The sequence below is a fragment of the Petaurus breviceps genome, unplaced genomic scaffold (genome assembly GCF_028583685.1).
Source record: "Petaurus breviceps papuanus isolate PSGF00001 unplaced genomic scaffold, PetGlider_PUasm1.0 98, whole genome shotgun sequence".
Lineage (NCBI taxonomy): Eukaryota > Metazoa > Chordata > Mammalia > Diprotodontia > Petauridae > Petaurus > Petaurus breviceps.
The window spans coordinates 35,091,454-35,113,843 of NW_027187460.1; the positions used below are offsets into that span (position 1 = coordinate 35,091,454).

The window sequence follows — 22,390 nt, forward strand, 5'->3', positions numbered from 1 at the left end:
TAGCATTTGTTATGTTTCCATTGAAAATTTAACAACTAGCCCTTCCAAGCTGGTTAAGAGCTAGTTTCAGCACAGCCCTCCTTTACTCTCAAGAGGGAATTGCAGAACAGGCCAGCACCTGACTAACAGAAGTCATAGACTGCTTTATGACACGTTTTCACTTGATCTTGTTTTCTCTCTCCTTCCTATTATTCTTAGGAGATTTGCTCTGGATGCTTTAGGTCACAGTTTTCTCTTTTCGGATAAACAAGAGATAAGAACTTTCTTTGCCTCTTTTCTTCTGGAAGACAGAGTAGCAGGGAGCATCACGGCTCTTATTCTTGGTGGATAATGGAAAAGATGATTCTTCCACTCCTGGCAAAGATGCAATTCTTCCTCTCTCTTTCTTAGTCTGTCTCTCTATCTCAGTCTGTGTTTCTGTCTGCCTGTCTCTGTCTCAGTCTGTCTGTGTCTGCTTGTCTCTTCCTGTCTCTCTGTGTCTGCCTGTCTCTTTTTGTGTCTGTATGTCTGCCATAGTCTGTCTCATGTCTCTCTGTCTCTCTTTCTCTCTCTGAGTCTCTGTTAAGCACTGGGAAGTCCATGTAGTCCTACGTTAAGATACACCTAACGAGGCCCTAGTAAGGTTTCCATTGTCATTCTCCCTTTAGAAATAATGGTGCATCTCTAAAATTTAAGATTATTATTAAGGATTCTAGTTTCATTATTTGACTTATTTTTATGTACTTTATGGTTTTACTGTACTAGGAATTTCCCTTGATAATTCCCATTACAGTTCATCTCTTGAGTAAAACTGTGTTCATTTAGTGGGATAGAGGCTATTATGTGCTCTGTTTTGCAATATGGAGGAAGATTCTGAGAGGATGGGCTCTCAACAAATGTGAGGTGTGGCAATCCCATTGACAGTAAGCTTTATATAAGCCAGTAAGTATTAATGACAGCCAAAAAACCTAATGCTATATCAGACTGAATAAAGAGAACCATAGTACCAGGAATGAGGGAGTTGGTAGACCAACTTTACTCTGCCCTTGTTAGGTAACATTTTGAGGGCTTTTGTTCAGTTGTGTCCAACTTTTCATGACCCCATTTGGGGTGTTCTTGGGAAAGATATTGCAGTGGTGTGGCATTTTCTTCTCCAGTTCATTTTACAAATGAGGAACCTGAGACAAACAGGGTTAAGTTGACTTGTCCTAGGTCACACAGCTAATAAGGGTCTAAGGTAAGAATTGAACTCAGAAAGAGGAATCTTCCTGATACCAAGCCCAGTGTTCTATCCACTATGTCACCTACCTGCCCCACCTTTAGAGAATTGGTGTTGGGATCTGTTTGACACATTTTAAGGACAGAGACAAAATAAACTGTGTCCAGAAGAGAACAATCTGGCTAGCGAGAAGATTAGGGACCATGTTATACGAGGATAAGCTGAAGAAAATGAGAAAGTTTAACCTAGAAAGGAATAAACGTAGGGGGACACAGTAGCTGTCTTTATGTATTTAAAAGGTTGATGCATGGAAGAAAGATTAAACTTGTTCTTCTTGGTCCAGAGGCCAAAAGTCTCACTTGAGCTACAGAAGCACATTCCAACATGATGGCAGGGAAAACTTCCGCATGATTCAGTCAGCCACAAAGCAGAACTGGTTTCTTCAAGTTCCCCCTTACTAACATGTAAGCAGAGACTGGAGCCCCACTTGTCATTAATAATGAAACAGATTTGGGTCAGGTAGACTAGATGAAGGAATTCCATGTTGTATAAATGAATTCATCAGGATTTTGAAGGTCTGAACTTTATACAGTTCCTAATGTGTTTCTTACCAGCTCATTTATCTTTGGCTGGAGTTTCCCCTTAATTTTAGAGGGAAAATTTTTTAGGCAGAGTTCCCTGGGCCCTTTCCAGGGTGCATAACATTCTCACCAACAGAGAATGATTGAATGAATGAGCATTTAAGTGCTTACTATATGTCAAGTACTTACTATGTGCTAAGCTCTAGGTTATACAAATATTAAAGACAGATCCTACCCTTAACAAGTTTACAATCTACTAGGGGGAGAATGTGCTATGGGAGGAGTATTTTAGTTTGGAAACTTACTGGGACAGTGAATAGAGCCATATGGGAGGGAATGAATATATTTTTCCACCAGTAATGACAGAGTTGATTTAATTGTAGTTCCGTAACTGGAAAGCCTGAGAAGTGGATAGGGAGAAATGTCAAGGCTAGAATAAGAGACGGGGCTGAGGAGGGTACATGCACAGTGGCCCAGCTGCGAATGAGGAGATGGCTGAAGAATGGAATAAAACATGGCTGGGCTAGGTCTAATATACTGTGTGATTATGACAAACACAACAGGACAGTGAGACCCCAGGGTGGGAGTTTCCAACAATAAAAGGATTAAGTTCTCTTGGGAATGATTTCTGTTCTGGATAGCAAAGCTTCTAGAAAGAAGATGGCCAAGGAGGGAAGTGAAGCATGACTGGGTGAGCGAATGAGGCAGCCACCAATGAGGACTAGCAGATCCCTAGAGTGGGATGCAAGAAGATGGTGGTTGAGTAATTTCACTTTCTTTTTATATGCTATTAACATTGTCCTGTCTACCCCAAGCAGTTAATAAATTATGCTTAAGAACTTATGAGGTGTGGAGCTAAGATGGCAGAGTAACAGAAAGAAATAAGGTAAGCTCCAGCCCCAAACACCTTTAAAAAGATCTAGAAAACATACTAGACCCATCATCTTCTGGGTTTATATCTTGAATCTGCCTGTCACAGAAGAAGAAAATGATTCTAAAACATCTACAGGCAAAGCTTTAGATAAAAATATGGCTTGTGCACAAATTTAACTAGAATTCTTATAAAAATGAAGCAAGAGGGTTTTTTTTTAAGAGTTAAAGTATTTTTATAAATGAAATGAGAGCATTAGAGTAAGAAATTGGAAAAGAAATGAGAGCTATGGACAAAAGGATTGGAAAGGGAATTAAGAATGTGGCATAAGCAGGGCAACTAGATGGTGCAGTGGATAGTATATTGGCCCTGCAGTCTGGAGGCCCTGAGTTCAAATACAGTCTCAGACACTTCACACTTACTAGCAATGTGACCCTGGGCAAGTCACTTAACCCCAATTGCCTCACAAAAATAATTCTTAGGGGCAGCTAGGTGGCACAGTGTGGCACCTTAATTTAAATCTGGCTTCAGACATTTAACACAAAACTAGCCATGTGAGCTTGGGCAAGTCACTTAACCCCAACTGCCCTACCTTTCCCTCTCCAAAAAAAGCAAAAAAAAAAAAAAATCAGCAAGAGTGTGGCACAAGAAGTACAAAACCCTGCCTATGCAACAAAAACCCTGAAAATTAGAAAGAACTAAATAGAAGCCAATAACTCTATTGCTGTTGCACAATGTTAGACAACTATAAATATTTCTTTAAGTCAAAAGACTAAAAAAATAGAAGAAAATGTAAGGTATATTATAGCAAAAACAGCTAGAAAACAGATGAAGGAGAAAAAAATATAAGATTCATTAGACTATGTGAACGCCATGACCAAAAAGAATCCAAAACATCTTCTTTCAGGAAATCTTAAGAGAAAACTTTCCAGATTGCTTAGAACCAGAAGACAAAGCAGAAATAGGAAGGATCTACCAGTTATGTCCTGAAAGAAACCCCAAAATGAAAACTTCCAGGTCAAGGAAGAAATACTTTGAGCAGTTAGAAATAAAGAATTCATTACCAAGGATCCATGATCAAAACCACTTAGTGTTTAGAAGTCACCACTATAAAGAAGTAGAGAGCTTTAAAATATGATATTCCAGAAGGCAAAGAATATAGGCTTAAAGTCAAGAATAACTTACCCGGCTAAAATTGTGTATAATCTTATTGGGAGACTTCACTCCCAAGCATTTCTAATGAATGAGCTATATAGAAATTATAGGAATTGAGAGAAATGTGAAAAACTAAACACACATGAATAATAATAAGGGACTAAGCAAGGATAAACTGTTTATCTTCTAATAGGGGGAGATGATAAAATTGTCCCTTCTGAACCTTATAATATTCAGGGGTTATCAGGGGAGTTTAATTAGAAGGCCCTAGAGTGATTCTGCTATTTCTTGATGAACTGAAAATAAGTATGGAAAGGGAGGAGAGGAATAATACTCATTGTGGGGAACCAAGGGGATGGAAATGAAGGTTAGAGAAAAGCATAAACACAATATAGATGCACAAGAAGAAATCTATACAAAGAGGGAGGAATGAGAGGAAAACCTGACACTTGAACCTTATTCTCATCTGAACTGATCTAAGAAGAGAAGATAGATAGACAGGTAGACAAACAGACACACACACATAAATGGGTACATGGGAAATGAAAGAAGGGAGAAAGTGAATTAGAGAGAGAGAGTAAATTAAAGGAGGGAGTAGTCCTAAGCAAAATAAACTCTAAGAAATATTTTAAAATATTTGTAGCCTTTTTGGGGTGCCAAAGAATTATAATGAGGGGGTGCCCATAAAGTGGGTAATGGCTGAAGACGTTACAATATATAGTTGTGATGGAAGAGTACTGTAAATTATACAGGGGATGGATTCACAGAAACCTGAGATTTGCATGAACTGATGCAGAGGCAAGTAAACAGAAATTAAGAGAATAACAGACAATGACAACAATATTGTAAAGACAGAACAAAATACTTTGAAAGAATTAGGAAAATGGTGGCTAAATGGTGCAGTGAATAGAGCATAGGCCCTGGAATCAGGAGGACCTGAGTTCAAATCCAGCCTCAGACACTTAACATTTACTAGCCATGTGACCTTGGGGAAGTCACTTAATCCCAATTGCTTTGCCTTCCCCCCTCCAAAAAGCAAAACAAACAAACAAACAAAAACTCCAAAGAATTAGGAACTCTGATCAGTGTAGTAACCCAAATGAGACACATATACACATATTTTGTATATGTGTACTTATGCATGTTTCTTTTGGACATGGTCATTGGAGAAATTTGTTTTGCTTGATCATACATTTACAATGGGTTTTATTTTTCTTTCTTGGAGGGAGGGAGAGAGATTGGATTTTTGCTGATTAAAAAAAAAAGAAAATTCAATTAAATCCTTATCCAAAGGGTAGATTGAGGAATCTACATTTTACTGTGAGATAGAGTGTATGAGATCACTGGAAAAGCTATTCTCTGTTGGGCAAAGTAATTTATGAAAGAATATCACACTAGATATAAAACACAAATGAACTTCCAAATTTTTACACATTTGATTCACGTGAACTTGTTAGGAAAATGGCAATGAAGAAAATAAAAAAAAAAAACAACTCCAAAGCTTATCATGTATTTTTCCTCCAACCAATCTGATTTTTTAAAAACTGCTGGGAAAACTGGAAAATAGTATGGCAGAAACTAGACATAGACCTACATTTTATGCTATATACCAAGATAAAGTCAAAATGAGTACATGATTTAGATATAAAGACTGACACTAAAAGTAAACTGGGAGAGCAAGGAATAGTTTACCTGTCAGATTTATGAAGAATGGAAGAATTTATGACCAAACGAAAGATAGAGAACATTATGAAATGCAAAGTGGATAATTTTGATTACATTAAATTGAGAAGGTTTTATACAAACAAAACCAATGTAACCAAGATTAGAAGGGAAGCAGAAAGCTGGGAAACAATTTTTGCAGCCAGTGTCTCTGATAAAGTCTTCATTTCATAAGAATACAAGTCATTCCCCAATTAAATAGTCAAAGGATATGAACAGCCAGTGTCCAGAAAGTGAAATTAAAGTTATCTAGCCATATGAAAAAATTCTCTAAATCACAATTGATTGGATAAATTCAAATCAAAACAACTCTGAGGTACCACATCACACCTATCAGATTGGCTAACAGGACAAAACAGGAAAATGATAAATGTTGGAGGTGTAGGAAAATTGGAACACAAATGCATTGTTGGTGTCATTCTGAAGTAATCCAACCATTCTGGAGAGCAATTGGGAATCATGCTGAAAGGGCTATCAAACTGTGCATATTCTTAATACCACTTCTAGTTCTATATCCCAAAGAGATCATAAAAATGGAAAAAGGACTCACTTGTACAAAAAATATTTGTAGCAGATCTTTTTCTGGTGACAAAGAATTGGAAATTGAAGGGATGTCCATCATTTGGGGAATGGCTGAACATGTTGTGGTATATGAATGTAATGGGATACTATTATGCTATAAGAAATGATGAACAGGCAGGCTTCAGAAAAACCTAGAAAGACTTACATGAACTGATGCTGAGTGAAGTGAACAAAACCAGGAGAACACTGTACACAGTAACAGCCACATCATGCAATGACTGACTTTGATAGACTTGACTCTTCTCAGCAATGCAAGGATCTAAGACAACTCCAAAAGACTCACAATGGAAAATGCTATCCACATCCAGAGAAAGAACTTTGGAATTTGAATGCAAATGGGAGCATATTATTTGCTCTCCATTTCTTTTTATTTTTCATTTTTCAAATGCTTTATTAACTTCTGATTTACATCATTCTTTTCCGCCAGATTTTGAGTTACAAATTTTCTCCCCGTTTTTCCCCTACCCACCGCTCCAAAATAGCAGTCCTACAGGATATCCCCTCCTCCAATGTGCTCTCTCCCATATTTTCTACCATACCCTTTTCGACTTTTTCAGTAGGGCATGGTGGATGTCTAAGCCCCAGTGCCTGTATATCTTATTTCCCAATTACATGTAAAAGAGTATTAATAATAGTATATACATATATATATTTTTTTAAACATTTGATTTCAAAACTTTGAATTCCAGATTCATTCCCTTCCTCCCTTGTCACCCACCCTTACTGGGAAGATAAGCAGTTCAGTATAGGTTGTACATGTGTAGCTAATGCCAAACATAAACATAGTAGATATATTGTAAAAGACTGACTACATTTCCCTCCCTCCTATCCCACCTCCCACTTGTTCTATTCTCTACTTTGATCCCATACCTTTTCAAAAGTGGGTGCTTCCAACTCCCCCCCCCCCCGCCCGCCCTCCCTTCCATCATCCTCCCTCTCATCCCCTTCCCCCCTACTCTCCTGTAGGGTGAGATACCCTATTTAGTGTGTATTTCATTCCCTCCCTGAGCCAAATTCAGTGAGAATAAGGTTGACTCATTTCCTTTTGCATTCCCATTCTTCCCCTCCATTGTAACCATTTTCCCTTGCCTCTTCTATATGAAATAGTTGACCCCATTCTGTCTCTCCCCATCTCCTCTCATTATATTCCTTTCTCACCTCTTAATTTCACCTTTTAAGTATCATCCCTTCCTATTAAATTGGTCCTGTGTCCTCTATCTATGTATACCTGTAAACATATATACACACATTCACATATGTATTCATATGCCCATAAACCCTCATATATATACATATATATTTCTATTCCCTTCAACTATTTTCATACTGGGAAAAGTTTCATCAGTTACGATTACTGTTTTTCCATATAGGAATGTTAATAGTTCAACTTTGATGAGTTCCTTATGATTTCTTTTCCCTGTTTACCTTCCCATGCTTCTCTTGCTTCTTGTATCTGAATGTCATATTTTCTGTTCAACTCTGTTTTTTTCATCAAGAATGCTTGAAAATCCTCTATTCCACTGAATGACCATATTTTCCCCTGAAACATGATATTCAGTTTTGCTGAGTAGGTGATTCTTGATTTTAATCCCAGATCCTTTGACCTCTGGAATATCACATTCCAAACCCTTCTATCCCTCAGTGTAGAAGCTGCCAGATCTTGAGTTATCCTGATTGTGTTTCCACAATATCCTAGGAGTTTGCTTTTTGGGATCTTTTTCAGGAGGTGATCAGTGGATTCTTTCAACCTCTATTTTGCCCTCTGGTTCTAAAACATCAGGGCAGTTTTCCTTGAGAATTTCTTAGAGGATGATTTCTAGGTTCTTTCTTTGATCATGGCTTTCAGGTAGTCCAATAATTTTTAAACTATGTCTCCTGGATCTATTTTCCAGGTCTGTGGTTTTTCCAGTGAGATATTTCACTTTGCCTTCTATTCTTTCATTTGTTTGGATCTGTTTAACAGCACCTTGATTTCTCATAAAGTCAATAGCTTCCATTTGCTCCAATCTAATTCTGAAGGAATGATTCTCCTCAGTGAGTTTTTGAGATTCTTTTTCCATGTAGCAAATTCAGCTTTTTCAGGCATTCTTCTCCTCATTGGCTTTTTGAGCCTCTTTTACCATTTGAGTTAGTCTATTTTTTAAGGTGTTATTTTCCTCAGTCAGGCTGTTGAGTCTCATTTTGTAATTTTCTTGCATTGTTCTCATTTCTATTTCCAATTTTTCCTCCACTTCTCTTATCTGCTTCTTAAGGTCCTCTATGGCCTGTAACCAGCTCGTATTTTCCTTTGAAGCTTTTGGTGCGGGAGTTCTGACTTCACTGTCTTCCTCCTGTTACATGCTTTGATCCTTTTTGTCCCCAAAAGAAGAGTCTAATGTTGGATTTCTCTGCTTGGTTTGCTTCCTTTGCTGGGTCATGTCACCACTCAGTCACTTGACCCCTGGGCTTTTTGCCACAGTAGGACTCTGCCACCAGACAGGGGAGCTTTGTTCCAAATGCTGGGGTTTTCTCAGCTGGTGGAGATATTAGTTGGGTGCCCTTGCTGAAGCCTCCACACGCTCTGGCAAGCTGGACACACACCCCAGGACCTCCACCCTAGACCACAATCCAGATCCAAGCAGGTTACGGTCCCAAAGTCCACACTGCATTGACCTCTTACTTTGTCCTTCACATCTATGTGTTGATAATTCTGGAGATGGCCACAGCTGCTGGTGATCTGGAGTCCCTCTGGCTAGGGGCTGGTCAGGCCCGCCCTGGGGCTAAAACCTCTGCTCACTCGGGCCTGGACTCAGCTCCCAAAGCCAATCAGCCAGCCAGGCTGTCCTCAGTGGGAGGTTAGCTTCTCTGTGTCATTTTGTGGGTTCTAGAGCTCCAAAGTTTGTTCGGAGTCCCCTTTTATGTGAATTGGGGAAGGTGGAAGCTGGAGCTGCACGGAGGTCCTGCTTCTACTTTGCCATCTTCCCGAACATCTCTCCATTTCTTTTGATGTTTTGTTTTGTTTCTTCTTTCTTGTGGGTCCTCCCATTAGTTCTAATTCTTCTTTATATCATGACTAATGTGAAAATGTGTTTAATATGAATGTATAAGTCAAGCCTATATCAGATTGCATACCATCTTGGGGTGGGGGGGGGAGAAGGAGGAGGAGAAAATTTAAAACTCAAAATCTTTTGGAAGTGAATGTGGAAAACTAAAAATTAATTAATAAAAAAATTACAATTTACTACATTAGTGACTCTAATTAGTTTCAACCAAAATTGGGAATTTCAGTAGGAGGGTTTTACCAGTCTCACTTCTTTTTATGAATAATGTAAAACATACAGCTTTTCTGCTGCGAGAAATGAAGGGTCAAGATGTGGCACTTACATTCTATTGCTCTGTTTCAATGAAGTACAAATACGGTAGAGAAAAGGAAGAAAGAAGAAATTTAAAATGAGAATTCCAGCTAGTTTTCTAACACAACTAAAATATTTTTGGCAATACATAACATTGACACTTAAACAATTAAGTAAATGGAGCAAAGAAACCCAGTGGGCCAACATCCATCCATTCATTACAACAGGAAATAAGAGAGGGGCAGGAGTTTTGAAATACCTCTATGGTTTTGTAGAATTGCTGGCATAGAATTGCCCTGGAATAATTTAAATGTTGTTCACTTTCAGAATTGTATTATTCTTCCTAAGAAAAATAAACCTTTCTGAGAACAGCCCTGATGTCTTTTGTACTGAATTTATGACCAGGAGTCAAATTCCATGAATGCACAAAAGCTGAATCGTGTCTTCTCAGCTTGCTCAGGCAAGTACAAGAATACAAAATGACTTTACATCTCTCACCTTGAAGCCCCAAGAGCAAATCCCTACCAGGTAGAACGAGGTTAAAAATCACAGTTGTCACTTTCTTTACTTGATCTTAAACAAGCAAGGTCCGGCAGAACATGTGGCCTTGACCTTACCAACAATGGTGTATTTGAACTGAATAGGAATTAAGAAGAAATTTATCAACAGCACACCAGCTTGGGTTTTTTGCGATAGGACATAGGAAACTACTTGCTGGAGTGTTGTGTGTCCTCATTTAAAAATAAATAATATTAGTTATTTTCTCTTTTATTTTCCCCCTCCCTTAAAACAATCTAGGTAAGAGGAATGTAATTAAAAGATACATGGAGCAGGGCATGAGGAAGGTTTGGCATGAGGCCATAGTACAGAACATTCCAAAAATCTAAGTGTGGTTTTAAGCTATTTGAAATATAAAACTGCATCAAGATTTTTGGAGCACCTTGTGTAAGCAGGACAGTAAAGAAACTAGACTGGAGAGGAGAAAGGTGACAGAAAAGTAAGTGATAATAAGGGAGGGCCAGGTCATGAAGAGGCTTGAGTTGTATTTTGACTCAGAAGGCCAACAGGAAGCTACTGAAAGCTATTGAGGGCTTAATGAAAGAAATTATTCACTATTTCATTAGAGGAATAAGAAGATGGATAGAAAATTTTGCATGATATAAATAGAATTTCTGACTGTAGCGGTGCATTGGTAAGGGCTCCTCTCTGTTACTGTGTCCAAAAGGAGCTGATAAAAATATTTACAGCTGCTGTTCCCATCAATCTTCTCTCACAGGTTACTGCTATTTAGGTAACTTGATTACACCTCCAGCTCATCTTAAGCCACCAACATTTAACTATTAGAATGTGTTAAATATCAAAGAGCTGGGAGCAATGGGAAGACAACCTGGTGGGTTAGGAAATAGCCAATTCCAAGTTTGAATCTATGGTTACTGTACACAGGCTATACCTGTAATCAAACATAACGCTCCCACTGCTGTAATTACTCATTGGAATGCGGTATTAACTGACCAGTCACAGAAGAAACTGCTTCAAACCTGGGATCTTCAAGCTTTTTGAAGTTATCAAACTTTTATGCTTAAGAATGAACAAAGGTGCCCAGTGGATAGAATATCAGTGCTGGGCTCAGGAAGACCCAAGTTCAAATCTGATCTCAGACACTTATTAGCTGTGTGATCCTAGGCAAGTCACTTAACTCTGATTGCTGTGCTCCCATCCCCACCAACCCCCCCCCCCCCCCAGTTTAAAAAAAAAGAAAAAGAAAACCCCTGGTAAAGTGGTAGAGTTTTAATCTTATAGCTAATACAAATGCTGATAACACACAAGCAATGTTCCATGTTAAGGGGGAAAGTGGGTCAGAGATACCACTACTAAACCTAAGATTAGGGCAGTGTGATGGTAGGTAAAGAATTTATCCCCACCCCCTTTTTATGCTGTTCTTGCTCTGGGTGCAGTAAAATAAGTCTGATACATTTTCTGCCTACAAGCTGCACATGAAATCATGACAGTATGGATTCAAATGTCCTCTCAAACACTTACTAGTTACATGACCTGAAAAGACCTTAGCCTACAAGGGCCAGGGTCTCCCATTGCATCCTGGTCCTTCTCCAGTTGTCCCGATGAATATCTGGCCACTGGACTCAGATAGCTCTGGAGGAAAAGGTGAGGCTGGTGACCTTGCACAGCCTTCCCTCACTCAAAACAAAGTCAACTGCAAGTCATGTCATCATTTCCCTGATGTCACGGTCCTCTTCGAAACAAAGGATGAACACAACAGACAAGCTACATGACCATGGGCAAGTATCATAACTTCCCTTAGATCCAAACTCCCACTCAGTAAAATGGGAGAATACTCATAGTACCTAGTTCACAGAACTGTTGTGAGAGGCAGATGAGATAATGAATGCAAAACAAATTTTAAAGCATTATGTAAATGTCAGTTAATATTACTGATTTTGTGGCAGCCAGGTGTTACAAGTGGATAGAGTGTGGCCTTTGAGTCAGTAAGATCCAAGTTCAAATCATGCTTCAGACATTTGTCAGCTATAACCCTAGGCAAGTCACTTAACCTTTGCGTGCCTCAGTTTCCTCCTCTGTAAAATGGTGATAAAAACAGCACCTACCTCCTAAGGATGTTGTAGGGATCAAATGAGTTAATATGTGAAAAGCCTGTTGCAAACTTTAATTTATTATTTAAACACTGGCTATTATTACTGTTATCATAGATTGTACTTGGCAACAAATATACTATCATAGGGTGAAGGTGTGTGTACAATATGGAGACAGAATAGTTGACATTCATGTAGTACTTTAAAATTTGCAAAATACTTTATGTATATCATTTTATCTGAGACTTAAAACATCCCTACAAGGCAGGCATGATAGGTATTACTATTTTCATTTTGTAGATAAGGAAACCAGATCTCAGACGGATTAAATGCCCAGTCATCAAGCTAGTAAGAGAGATAGAAGGGGATAGAGCTGGATTCATTAAAAAATTCTCAGGAAATACAGTATTTTGCTTGGAACTGTAGCTATTAAAAATTATGTGTTTGAGGACTATGAACTATATATAAATTAAATATCCACACATATCACATATATGTATGTATACATGTATATATACATGTCACATGTATGTGTATATATGTATACACACACATATATCACCTTATACAGGGTATTTAGGTGGTGCAATGGATAGAGTGCTAGAGCTGAAGTCAGAAGACTCATCTTCCTGACCCAATCTGGCCTCAGACATTTACTAGCTGTGTGGCCCTGGGCAACTCATTTTACCCTATTTGTCTCAGTTTCCTCATCTGTAAAATGAGCTGGAGAAGGAAATGGCAAATAGCTTTGGTATCTTTGTCAAGAAAAGTCCCAATGGAGTCAAAAGGAGTCAGACATAATTGAAATTACTAGTCAAGCAACTAGCCCAAAGTCAAACAACAACATCATAGCTTATGGGGCCCCACTGGTGTTTTTCTTCCCAATGCTTATCAACTGATATCAGTTGTTTGGTAAGTTGTAATTAGCTTTTAGTTTCAAAGGTATTTTCTAAGGTGGCAATAGTAAAAGCAGTTCCTACAGAACTGCAGATCTGTGACTCATTGTCCCATAAGTACACACCAAGTTCAGAGGAAGGTGGGTTCGAGCTTGGAAAGTTCATTATGGCACAGGGTTAATTCACAGCTCCTGGAAGTTCTTTTGGTGAAGTTCTCAAGATGTTTCCCCCAGGGAAGGTACAGCTTTTCTATAGGACTTCTTGTAGATTCTTGAATGTGCCTTTCCTCGAAGTATCCAGTCTATCCTTGGCTCCTGATTCAGACACTGACACTAGCTGTCACTATTCTAGGGATACTGTTAGGACACTTAAATTCACAAGGTCTTCCTTTAGTCAAGCAAGGATAGGGATTTGTATGGAGGTCAAGACCTGAGACTGTAGCTCCTCTCCTTCCTCTAAGGAAGGCTTTCAACCTAAGACTCTGGATGCTTGATTTTTTTTGGTTTTGAAGTGGTTTCAATATTTTACAGATGGTCCAAAGGACATCTTCTCAACCAAGCTAAACCAAACTTTGTTGTGTAATGGGTCTAGCACTTGACACTTACAAGGGGGATGAGTTAACTTGACTAATTGACTTAATTGATCTCTACCCTCATACCAATAATGAATGTTTTGACAAAAAATTAAAATAATTTTAAAATCCAATTATTTTGGAAAAAAGTACCTAAATTTAGTTAACTCCATAGTATGGAAAATTATCTACAATAATAATAGCTAGTATTTATGTAACACTTTAAGGATGGCAAAGCACTTTATGTGTGTGTGTGTGTGTGTGTGTGTGTGTGTGTGTGTGTGTGTGTATAATTTTACTCAATCCTAACAATAATCCTTCAAGGTAGATGTTATTATTATCCCCATTTTACAAATGAAGAAACTGAGACAGGGTAGTCAAGCATCTAGCCCAAAATCAAATAGGAAATATCTAAAGCAGGACACATACTAAAAGCATTGGAGTCTAAGGTGAATTGCCCCCATCTTTTAAAACATTCCACTAGAGTTTCTCAATACCAACATATTCTATTAGAGGGTTGATTCAATAATTACTCAATTGATAATGCCTAGCACCACTACACCAGTCACTCAATAAATATTATTCAAAGTGAATTGAATCAACCAGGCATTTAATTAAGTGAAAAAGGCACATTTAACTGAGGGATAAATCCTTGCCTTTCCGTAAGTACCCAGCTGAGTGGAAAGGAAAGGAAATACGCTTAAAGTCAAAGAAATGAGCAGCCATAAGTTTCATAAACAAAGAACCTGCACAGTACAAACCAAGGCAATCTTCCAAAAACAAACTCTACTAGGTACGTCTCTGTGGAAATAAAATAGAAAATCCTTCCTGTGGCCAAGAGTTCCATTACAAATTGAAATGTTCAGTCCTGGCACACGTACAAATTCTCGCTCTTTTTTTTTATTCCAGCCAATTTTCTTTCTTTAAGTCTCTTTGGTATTGTGCCCACCACCACAATGCCACAGGGATGGCATGAACCATAAGACAAGCCCACACAGCCAATAATCCTTCTGAACAGCTCTCCCCACCCCCACAGTGGGGCTCCCCACCATCTAGTGAGTTGTATTCCCCAGGGGACTCCACAGCCCTTCAAGAGAATGAGTAAGACTGAGCTTCTAGAGAAGACTGGCCCACTTTTCTGAGGCTGGGATGTCAACCATGCTCTCTGCTGCTTTTTAATTCTTACCTGATGCTGTCTTTTCTCTTACTGGTGTGTTGGCATGTTCACAGGAGGATGAGCAGGGAAAATAAGTCTTTCTCTTTCTTGACCTCTCTGCAGTATGTGACAAAGTTGAAAAACCTTCCTTCTGCATACTGTCTCACTAGGATTTTGTGATATCCCTCTGTCCTGACTAGGGCCATCATTCATGTCCATATGGGTGGGTGTACCCCAGGGCTTGGTTATCAGTTCTTTGTTTTTTTTTTTTTTTGCATATGTGTGTGTATGTGTATCAGTTTTTGGGTTTTTTTTGCATATATGTGTATGTGTGTGTATCAGTCCTTTGTTTTTTTGCATATATATATGTGCGTGTATGTGTCAGATCTTTTGTTTTTTTGCATATGTGTGTGTGTATCAGTCCTTTGGTTTTTTTGGATAAATATGTGTGTGTATCTGCGTGTGTATATCAGTCCTTTGTTTTTTTGCATATATGTGTGTGTGTCAGTCCTTTGGTTTTTTTGCATATATATGTATGTGTGTGTATCAGTCCTTTGGGTTTTTTGCATATATGTGTGTGTTATCAGTCCTTTTTTTGCATATATGTGTATGTGTGTATCAGTCCTTTGGTTTTTTTGCATATATATGTGTATGTGTGTGTGTCAGTTCTTTGGGTTTTTTGCATATATATATATATATATTTATTTATTCTTTCTTCTTGGTGACCTCATCAGTGATCATTCATTCAATTGTCATCTCTATGCAGAAGATGCCCAAATCTATGCAAACAACAGCTAATTACAACTAACCTTTATGTAGTGCCAGGCACTCAGCCAAGTTCTTTACAATTATTATCTTGTTTGGTCCCCATAATAACCCTGGGAAGTGGCTGCTATTATTGTCCCCATTTTACAAATGAGGAAACTGAGGCAAACGACTTGCCCAGGATGACACAGCTAATACATATCTAGGCCAGATCTAAACAGCATTTAGCTTGAGGCTTTGCACACAGGAGGCGTTTAGTAAACGTTTATTGGATGACTGCTCTCTCTCTCTCTCTCTCTCTTTCTCTCTCTCTCTCTCTCTCTCTCTCTCTTGTCTCTGTCTCTCTGTTTCTGTCTCTCCCCTGTCTTTTAATCCTGCATTTCCAACTTCTTGCTGGCCGTTTCCACTTGGAGGACCCCATGCCTGGAACTTCATGAGCCTTAGTCACTCTTTTTTTTTTTTTGCTTTTGGAGGGCAATTGGGGTTGTGACTTGCCCAAGGTCACATGGCTAGTATTTGTGTTAAGTGTGTGAGGCCGGATTTGAACTCAGGTCCTCCTGACTCCACAGCCAGTGCTCTATTCACTGTGCCACCTAGCCGCCCCAGTCACTCCTTTTTCTAAGCTCCTCATTTCTTTGGAAGACACCACCATTCCTTCAGGCACTCAGATGGGCATCACAATCTGCAGGTCATCTTCAACTTTCACTTTCTCTCACTTTCCATATACAAACAGTTGCTAAAATGGGCTGATTCTTCTTCCATAACATGCTTCCCATTCATCCCCTCCTCTCTTCTTGAACTAAAACTGCCCAAATTCAGGCTCTCGATTCTTCTATGCCCCTTATAGCTAGGTGACACAGTGGTCACAGTGCTGGGCCTAGAGTTAGAAAGACCTCAGCTCAAATCTGGTCTCAGATACTCATTAGCTGTGTAACTCTGTGCAAGTTACTTACCCCCCTTTGCCTCGGTTTCCTCAACTGTAAAATGGGGAACATAATAATAGCATCTACCTCCCAGGGTTATTGAGTATCAAATGAAATAATACTTAGCACAGTGCCTGGCACATGGTAGGCATTTGATCAATGCTTGTTTCCACCATCCCCCCCCCTTCCCTTCTTGCCTGCACTACTATAATATATTGAGTTCCTTTCATTCATCCTCTCCCTTTTCAACCTGTTCTACACACAGCTGCCAGATAAAAATTCCGAAAGCACACAGAGAACTTTGTCACTCCCCTGCTGAAAGAGCTCTAGGGTCTCCCTCTTGCCTCTGGGAAAAGACGAAAATTCCTCTCTTCACCATTCAAAATTCTTCCCAGTTTGTCTCAAGCTTGTTTCCTGGCAGACTGTCCATTACTCCTCTTATACATTTTATACACCAGCCAAACACTCCGACTTACTATTCCAGATAGATACATAGAAAGTAGATAGATGTGTAGATATAGATGTGTGTGTGTGTATATATATGTATACATATATATATATATACAGATATAAGGATATGTAGATAGATAGATGGATATGTAGATAGATAATATATATATATATAGATGGATATGTCGATAGATATAGACAGACATACATATAGATACACAGCTAGATAGATATGTAAATAGAAGGATATGTAGAGACAAACAGATATGTAGATAGATGGGTATGTAGACAGATATAGACAGATAAATGGATGTGTTGATAGATATAGACAGATAGATATGTAGATAGATATACAGACCTACCTATATAGAAAGGTAGATAGGTAAAGTGTATTTATTTTATGCTTACTATGTGCAAGGCACTGTGCTAAGTGCTGAGCATACAAATATAAGCAGAAAGAAAGATAGTTCCTGCCCTCAAGGAGCTTACATTCTAATGAGAAAAGACACAGAAAAGGGAGCTGAAAGGCAGGGTGTGTGTTAGCTAGAGAGTAAGCACACCTCGGCAGGAGGTGGAGATGGCCAGGAAATGGGGTGAAGGTCTAGTTCTGAAGCCAAATCTGAAGTTGGGGTGGGGGGGGAGAGGTGTGACATGAAGATAATGGCTGGAGTGCAGGCAATAGTTTGGAAATGGTAGTGTGAACATTTAATCTCCTATCTCCATATCTTTGTACAAGCTGTAACCACCTGCCTGAAATATTCTATCTCCTTACGTCTGTTCTTTGGAAACCCTATTTCCCTCAAAGTTCAGCTCAGTTTTCTTCTCCTATAAGGGGCTTTTTTCGATTCCTGCAATTGATAATGTTGCCCTTGAATTTTATGTATGCCTTTGATTTTTGAATGTATGTATTATATGCTTACTTATTAGTACACACTTGGGTTCTCACTGTGGAATGTAAAATTTTTGAGACAGGGACTATATTGGTTTTGTCTTTGCACCTCTAGAAGCTAGCCTAGTGTCCGATGCCTAGTAGACAGTTAATAAATGCTAATTGAATTGAATTGAATTCTGTGTTCTATTGATAATAAGCCCATTCAAGGTTCAAAACAAAGTATTAGCTGAAGTCTGAGGGTGACCAGCTTTAAGAAACATTTCTTAATGTTTCTTAAGTTGATGACTTAAAAGACGACAAGCATCTTACGTGACAACAATGTTTCATTCATGAGTAGGTGATTTGCAAAGCACAGAAACACTGTGGTGACTATACAGGCTGAATAATGGCAAACGTAGAATCTGCTGAGGGGAAGAGGAGAGAAAGTGGGTGTTGAGGTCTCTTCATTCAGAATGAGAAAAGGAAACTTGATGCCCATGAGACCAGGAAGTCATAGGAAAGAAACAGTTCCTAGACTCAAACTCTAATCCAAAGCAAGAGTCATTTAGAGGGTGCTCTGGTGAAAGAAAAACTTGGACATCAAAGAGACTGCAGCAGGATTGGAGGAGTGAGGTGAAGGGCAGGCTGAGGAGGGTGGCAGGACAGAACAAAGCCATGCTTATGGAAGGGCATGTGATAACGCTGTAGAGACGCAAGACCCAAGAGAGCAACACAAAATAGAAATCACAACAACAGGTAGATACAAAAGAATATTAGGATAAAGTCAGAGAGACATACCTTCATTCCAGCTGCAGCTGCTGGGCCGCTGGGATCCACAGCCTGTATATGACATGGCTTGCTTCCTCTTACAACAAAGCCCCATCCCACTGCATCACCAACGATCTAGGATCCGCAGGAGAAGGAAGGAAAAAAAAACAATTAGGAATCCTTGGAAAAGACCTTGTCTATGAGGTAGCTAGTATGTTCCACAGTAACTCCATTTTATAAATGAGAAAACTGAGGTCCAGAGAGGACGAATGCCTACCTCTATGGAACATCAAAGCCGAGACTTAACCATATGTCTCTTGATTCTAGACCTTATATTTCCCCCATTATGTTGAGCTGCCTCTCTCAAGCACAGGATATGAGGAAGCTTATCTCTGCTTCAGGTTGACTGTTTACCTTCTCTGATGGATCATATTATCAAGATAACTTACCAGAATAATAATCATCTGAATGGCTGATATTTGTTGTTGCTGCTCAGTCATATCTGTCACGTCCAACTCTTTGCGACCCCATTAGGGGTTTTCTTGGCAAAGATATTAGAGTAGTTTGCCATTTCCTTCCCCAGTTCACTTAACAGATGAGGAATGTGAGGCAAACAGAGTTAAGTGACTTGCCCAGGGTCACACTTCTGAGGCCAGCTTTGAACTCATTCTGGAAGAGGACTTTGACATCAAGGAGTTGATGCTATGACTTACAAGTGAATTGGATTTAAGTGAGGGAGGGATGTGCAAAGTCACCAGCCTCATTCTCTCCTCCACAGTCATTTGGGTCCAGTGACCAGTTGGCCTGAACTGAGTCTTCCTGACAGAATGCCCAGAACTCTATCCACTGCTCCACCCAACTCAGCTGGCTAATATTTATATAGTATGAAAGGCTGGTGTTTAAATTCTAGTTCTGACATATACTGGCTGTGTGTTCCCCAGCAAGCAACCAGACCCCTAAATGCCTCCCAGGAAACTCTCTAAGTTGTGGATGAAGGACCAGTCTAGTGTAGACCTAAGAAACCACAGGTCTAGACAAGGGAGAATCTCTACAATTGGCTTTCCTGAAAGTTTTCTTTATGGAGAAGGCATGTGAATGATTACAATTATGTAAAGAAAAACAATATTGAAAGGCATTAGAGTTCTGGTTAACACAGTGACCAATCTTGACTTTAGAGGACTAGAAATAAAACACACCCACTTCCTCTTAGGAGAAAAGTGGTAGACGACAGTTGCAGAATGAGTCATACATTATCAAGCATGGTGATTATATTGGTTTGTTTTCCTTAACTCTATTTCTTTGTTACAAGAGAATGTTCTATTTGGGAAAAAGGAAGATTTGAGGCATGAAAGCTATTTTTTAAAGGCATCACAAAAATAGTTTTCTTAAAAAGATATAGAGAATAAAATAAATTTTTAAAAAGATACAGGGAAGTACCTGACTTGCATGCATATCATGTTCTAAAAGTTTCTAAGCTGGCTGCTTCAAACACACATTTCCTCATAGAAATAATGTTTAATTTATAATGGTTAAGTTCCCATGCTAGCCTTAAGCATTTAACCCATTTAATGCAGCCAAAATAGTACACATTGAAATGAAAAATAATGCCATAGACCAAAATATGATAGTAATTACACAAAATAGAAACACCAACAAAATTACTTAATGTTATTTTGAGCATTAGTGCTTGAGAAGAAGTAGGTTTCACTAAGGGAGAATATAAAGGTAGATTGAAAGGTGTGGAGATTCAGAAGAGAACTTTCAAGGGGCTGGGAAGTTTAATTACATCTAATTCCATTTAAAAACATGTAGCTTTTCCTTTGTACAGGTGTATCATTGCCTTGGCCTCACACTTAGTCATTATTTCTTATGTTTGAAATTGAATAGAAAAAAGGTGTCAGGCAGGGTGGGGAAGAAAAAGAGGCATGAAGAAATTTTCAAGGTCAATGGGGAAATACTCAACATGAAAAAAAAAGAGAAAGGGTATTAAAAAGGATATGGATGCACCCTATAAAAAGTGCTCATGTGAGCTGAAATTAATGATATTTAATATGAAATAATAAATTAATTAATAAAATAATTAATAATAAATTAATATGAAATTAATAGCACTCCAAGTAAGAAAAGTTGGAAGCAACTGAGAAAGTTTGGTGTATGCACAGTCCTTTTGGGGGTAAAGAAAAGAGGAAGCAGAAAAAAAAATTTTTGGATTAGATTTTATTATTCATCAGGGTAACCACCAAGAGCAATGCATTAGCCACTTGGGACATTTCTCTTTTCTTCTGGTTAGAGTAGGAGGTGGTGATGGTAGAAATGTCTTACTGGATCATAGGATCTCAGGGTTGAAAAAGAACTAAGTAGCATAACTACTTAGTTATGCTAAGTTATGTTATAACATAACAACTAAAAAGCAACCCATACATGAAAAGAATTCCTACTAAGTGTTACTCAACAAATGGTGATTGTCCAGCCTTTGCTTAAAGACTTTCATTGAGAAGGCACTATCTCTTGGAGCCCGTTCCATTTTGTGATATTTCTCTTTGTTAGGAAATGTTCCCCTAACATCTGTGGTTGCTTGTGTTCACAGTGATCACAAGTATCACCAGTCTGGTGGATGTAACTAAAGTAAAACTACATTATCCAAAGCAACGTTTCTCTTCATAGACTCAAGATATAATGGCTTGAGAAAGTTCCTCAGAGGTCATCTAGTTAAACCTCCCTCATTTACAGGTGAGGAAACAGAGACAAAAAAAAAAGTAATTGATTTAAGGTCACATAAATGTAGCAAATGGAAGATTCAAACCAATGTGTTCTGATTCTATATCCAACCCTGCTTTGCTGGTGCTATGTTTTTATAAAAACTAATATAGTCTATTGCTGTTTCTTTTTCTTTCCTTAGTAATCTACCATGCTGATCTCTCTAATTTGTCTAGATGTTTCTCAGAATTTAACTTCAGTTCAGGAGGATTGTACTATTTGTAATTCAAAGTGTAATTATATTTGACTAGTGCAATTAAAAAAAAGATTAATAACACACATTGAACAGAACATGGAAACATGGAAAAATGCCAGTATAATTGCAACATTTTGAGTTCCTTTTTCTAAGAACAAATTTGTGATGTAAATGCCCAAAGACCAAGAAAATTTTTGATAATTATTAATATAATAATATTTAATATATACTAGTAATATAATTATATAAATATATAATGGATGACACAATATATTATATAAGTAAATCTAAATTTATTATTAATAATATATAATATAATTATGACTATATATTATATATTAGTAATTATAGTTACTACAAATGCTATAATTAATATAACAATAACAATATTAATAATTATAATACTAGCACTTTTAGGTTTACCAAAGTCTTTACATATTAACTCATTTATACATGTAAAGTCATTCTGATAATACAATATCAGAAAATCACTTTCACAGCAGTTTACAATCCTTACACCAAATGGCACAGGAAGATAACCAAAGTACCTACAGTGAAAGTCTTTCTTGCATATGGAGCCCCAGGTGTCAGGAGTTCTTCAGAAGTGACTGGTCTCTTTAACACTGTGAAAACAGGCATTGGTTATTTGATATAAGCTTAAGGAAGCACAAAGCTCATGCAAAATGTACTTTGTTATTTTCTCCAGATCTCAGACTTTGTGGGTTTTTTCATTTGAATTTTCATGAATATTTGATATTGACCCAAGTTATAAAGGCCTTCCTTATTCAAAAGATGGGCCAATGATCCAGGTACTGTATGTACCTGGATGAAGACACAGTGTACCACTGTGACTGTATTCTTGATCACTACTCAGGAATGGGTTTTCCATCCTTTCCTCATCATATTGAAATTTTCAGCTACTCTAAAAGTCAGATAACACCCAAGTACCTAGTTATCCCACTGTTTCCTCTTTTCATAGACTTTGGG

General features: G+C 38.2%; 1 protein-coding gene across 1 annotated transcript in view; it reads right to left on the reverse strand.

Moving 5' to 3' along the window:
• DEPTOR (DEP domain containing MTOR interacting protein) overlaps positions 1-22,390 on the reverse strand; it is a 212,488-nt gene that overhangs the window by 38,474 nt on the left and 151,624 nt on the right. Inside the window, exons 7-8 of the mRNA XM_069081160.1 lie at positions 21,956-22,026; positions 18,481-18,585 (exon numbers count right to left, since the gene is read on the reverse strand). Of these exons, the coding sequence (XP_068937261.1) occupies positions 18,481-18,585; positions 21,956-22,026 (176 nt within the window). The remainder of the gene's footprint in view (positions 1-18,480; positions 18,586-21,955; positions 22,027-22,390) is intronic.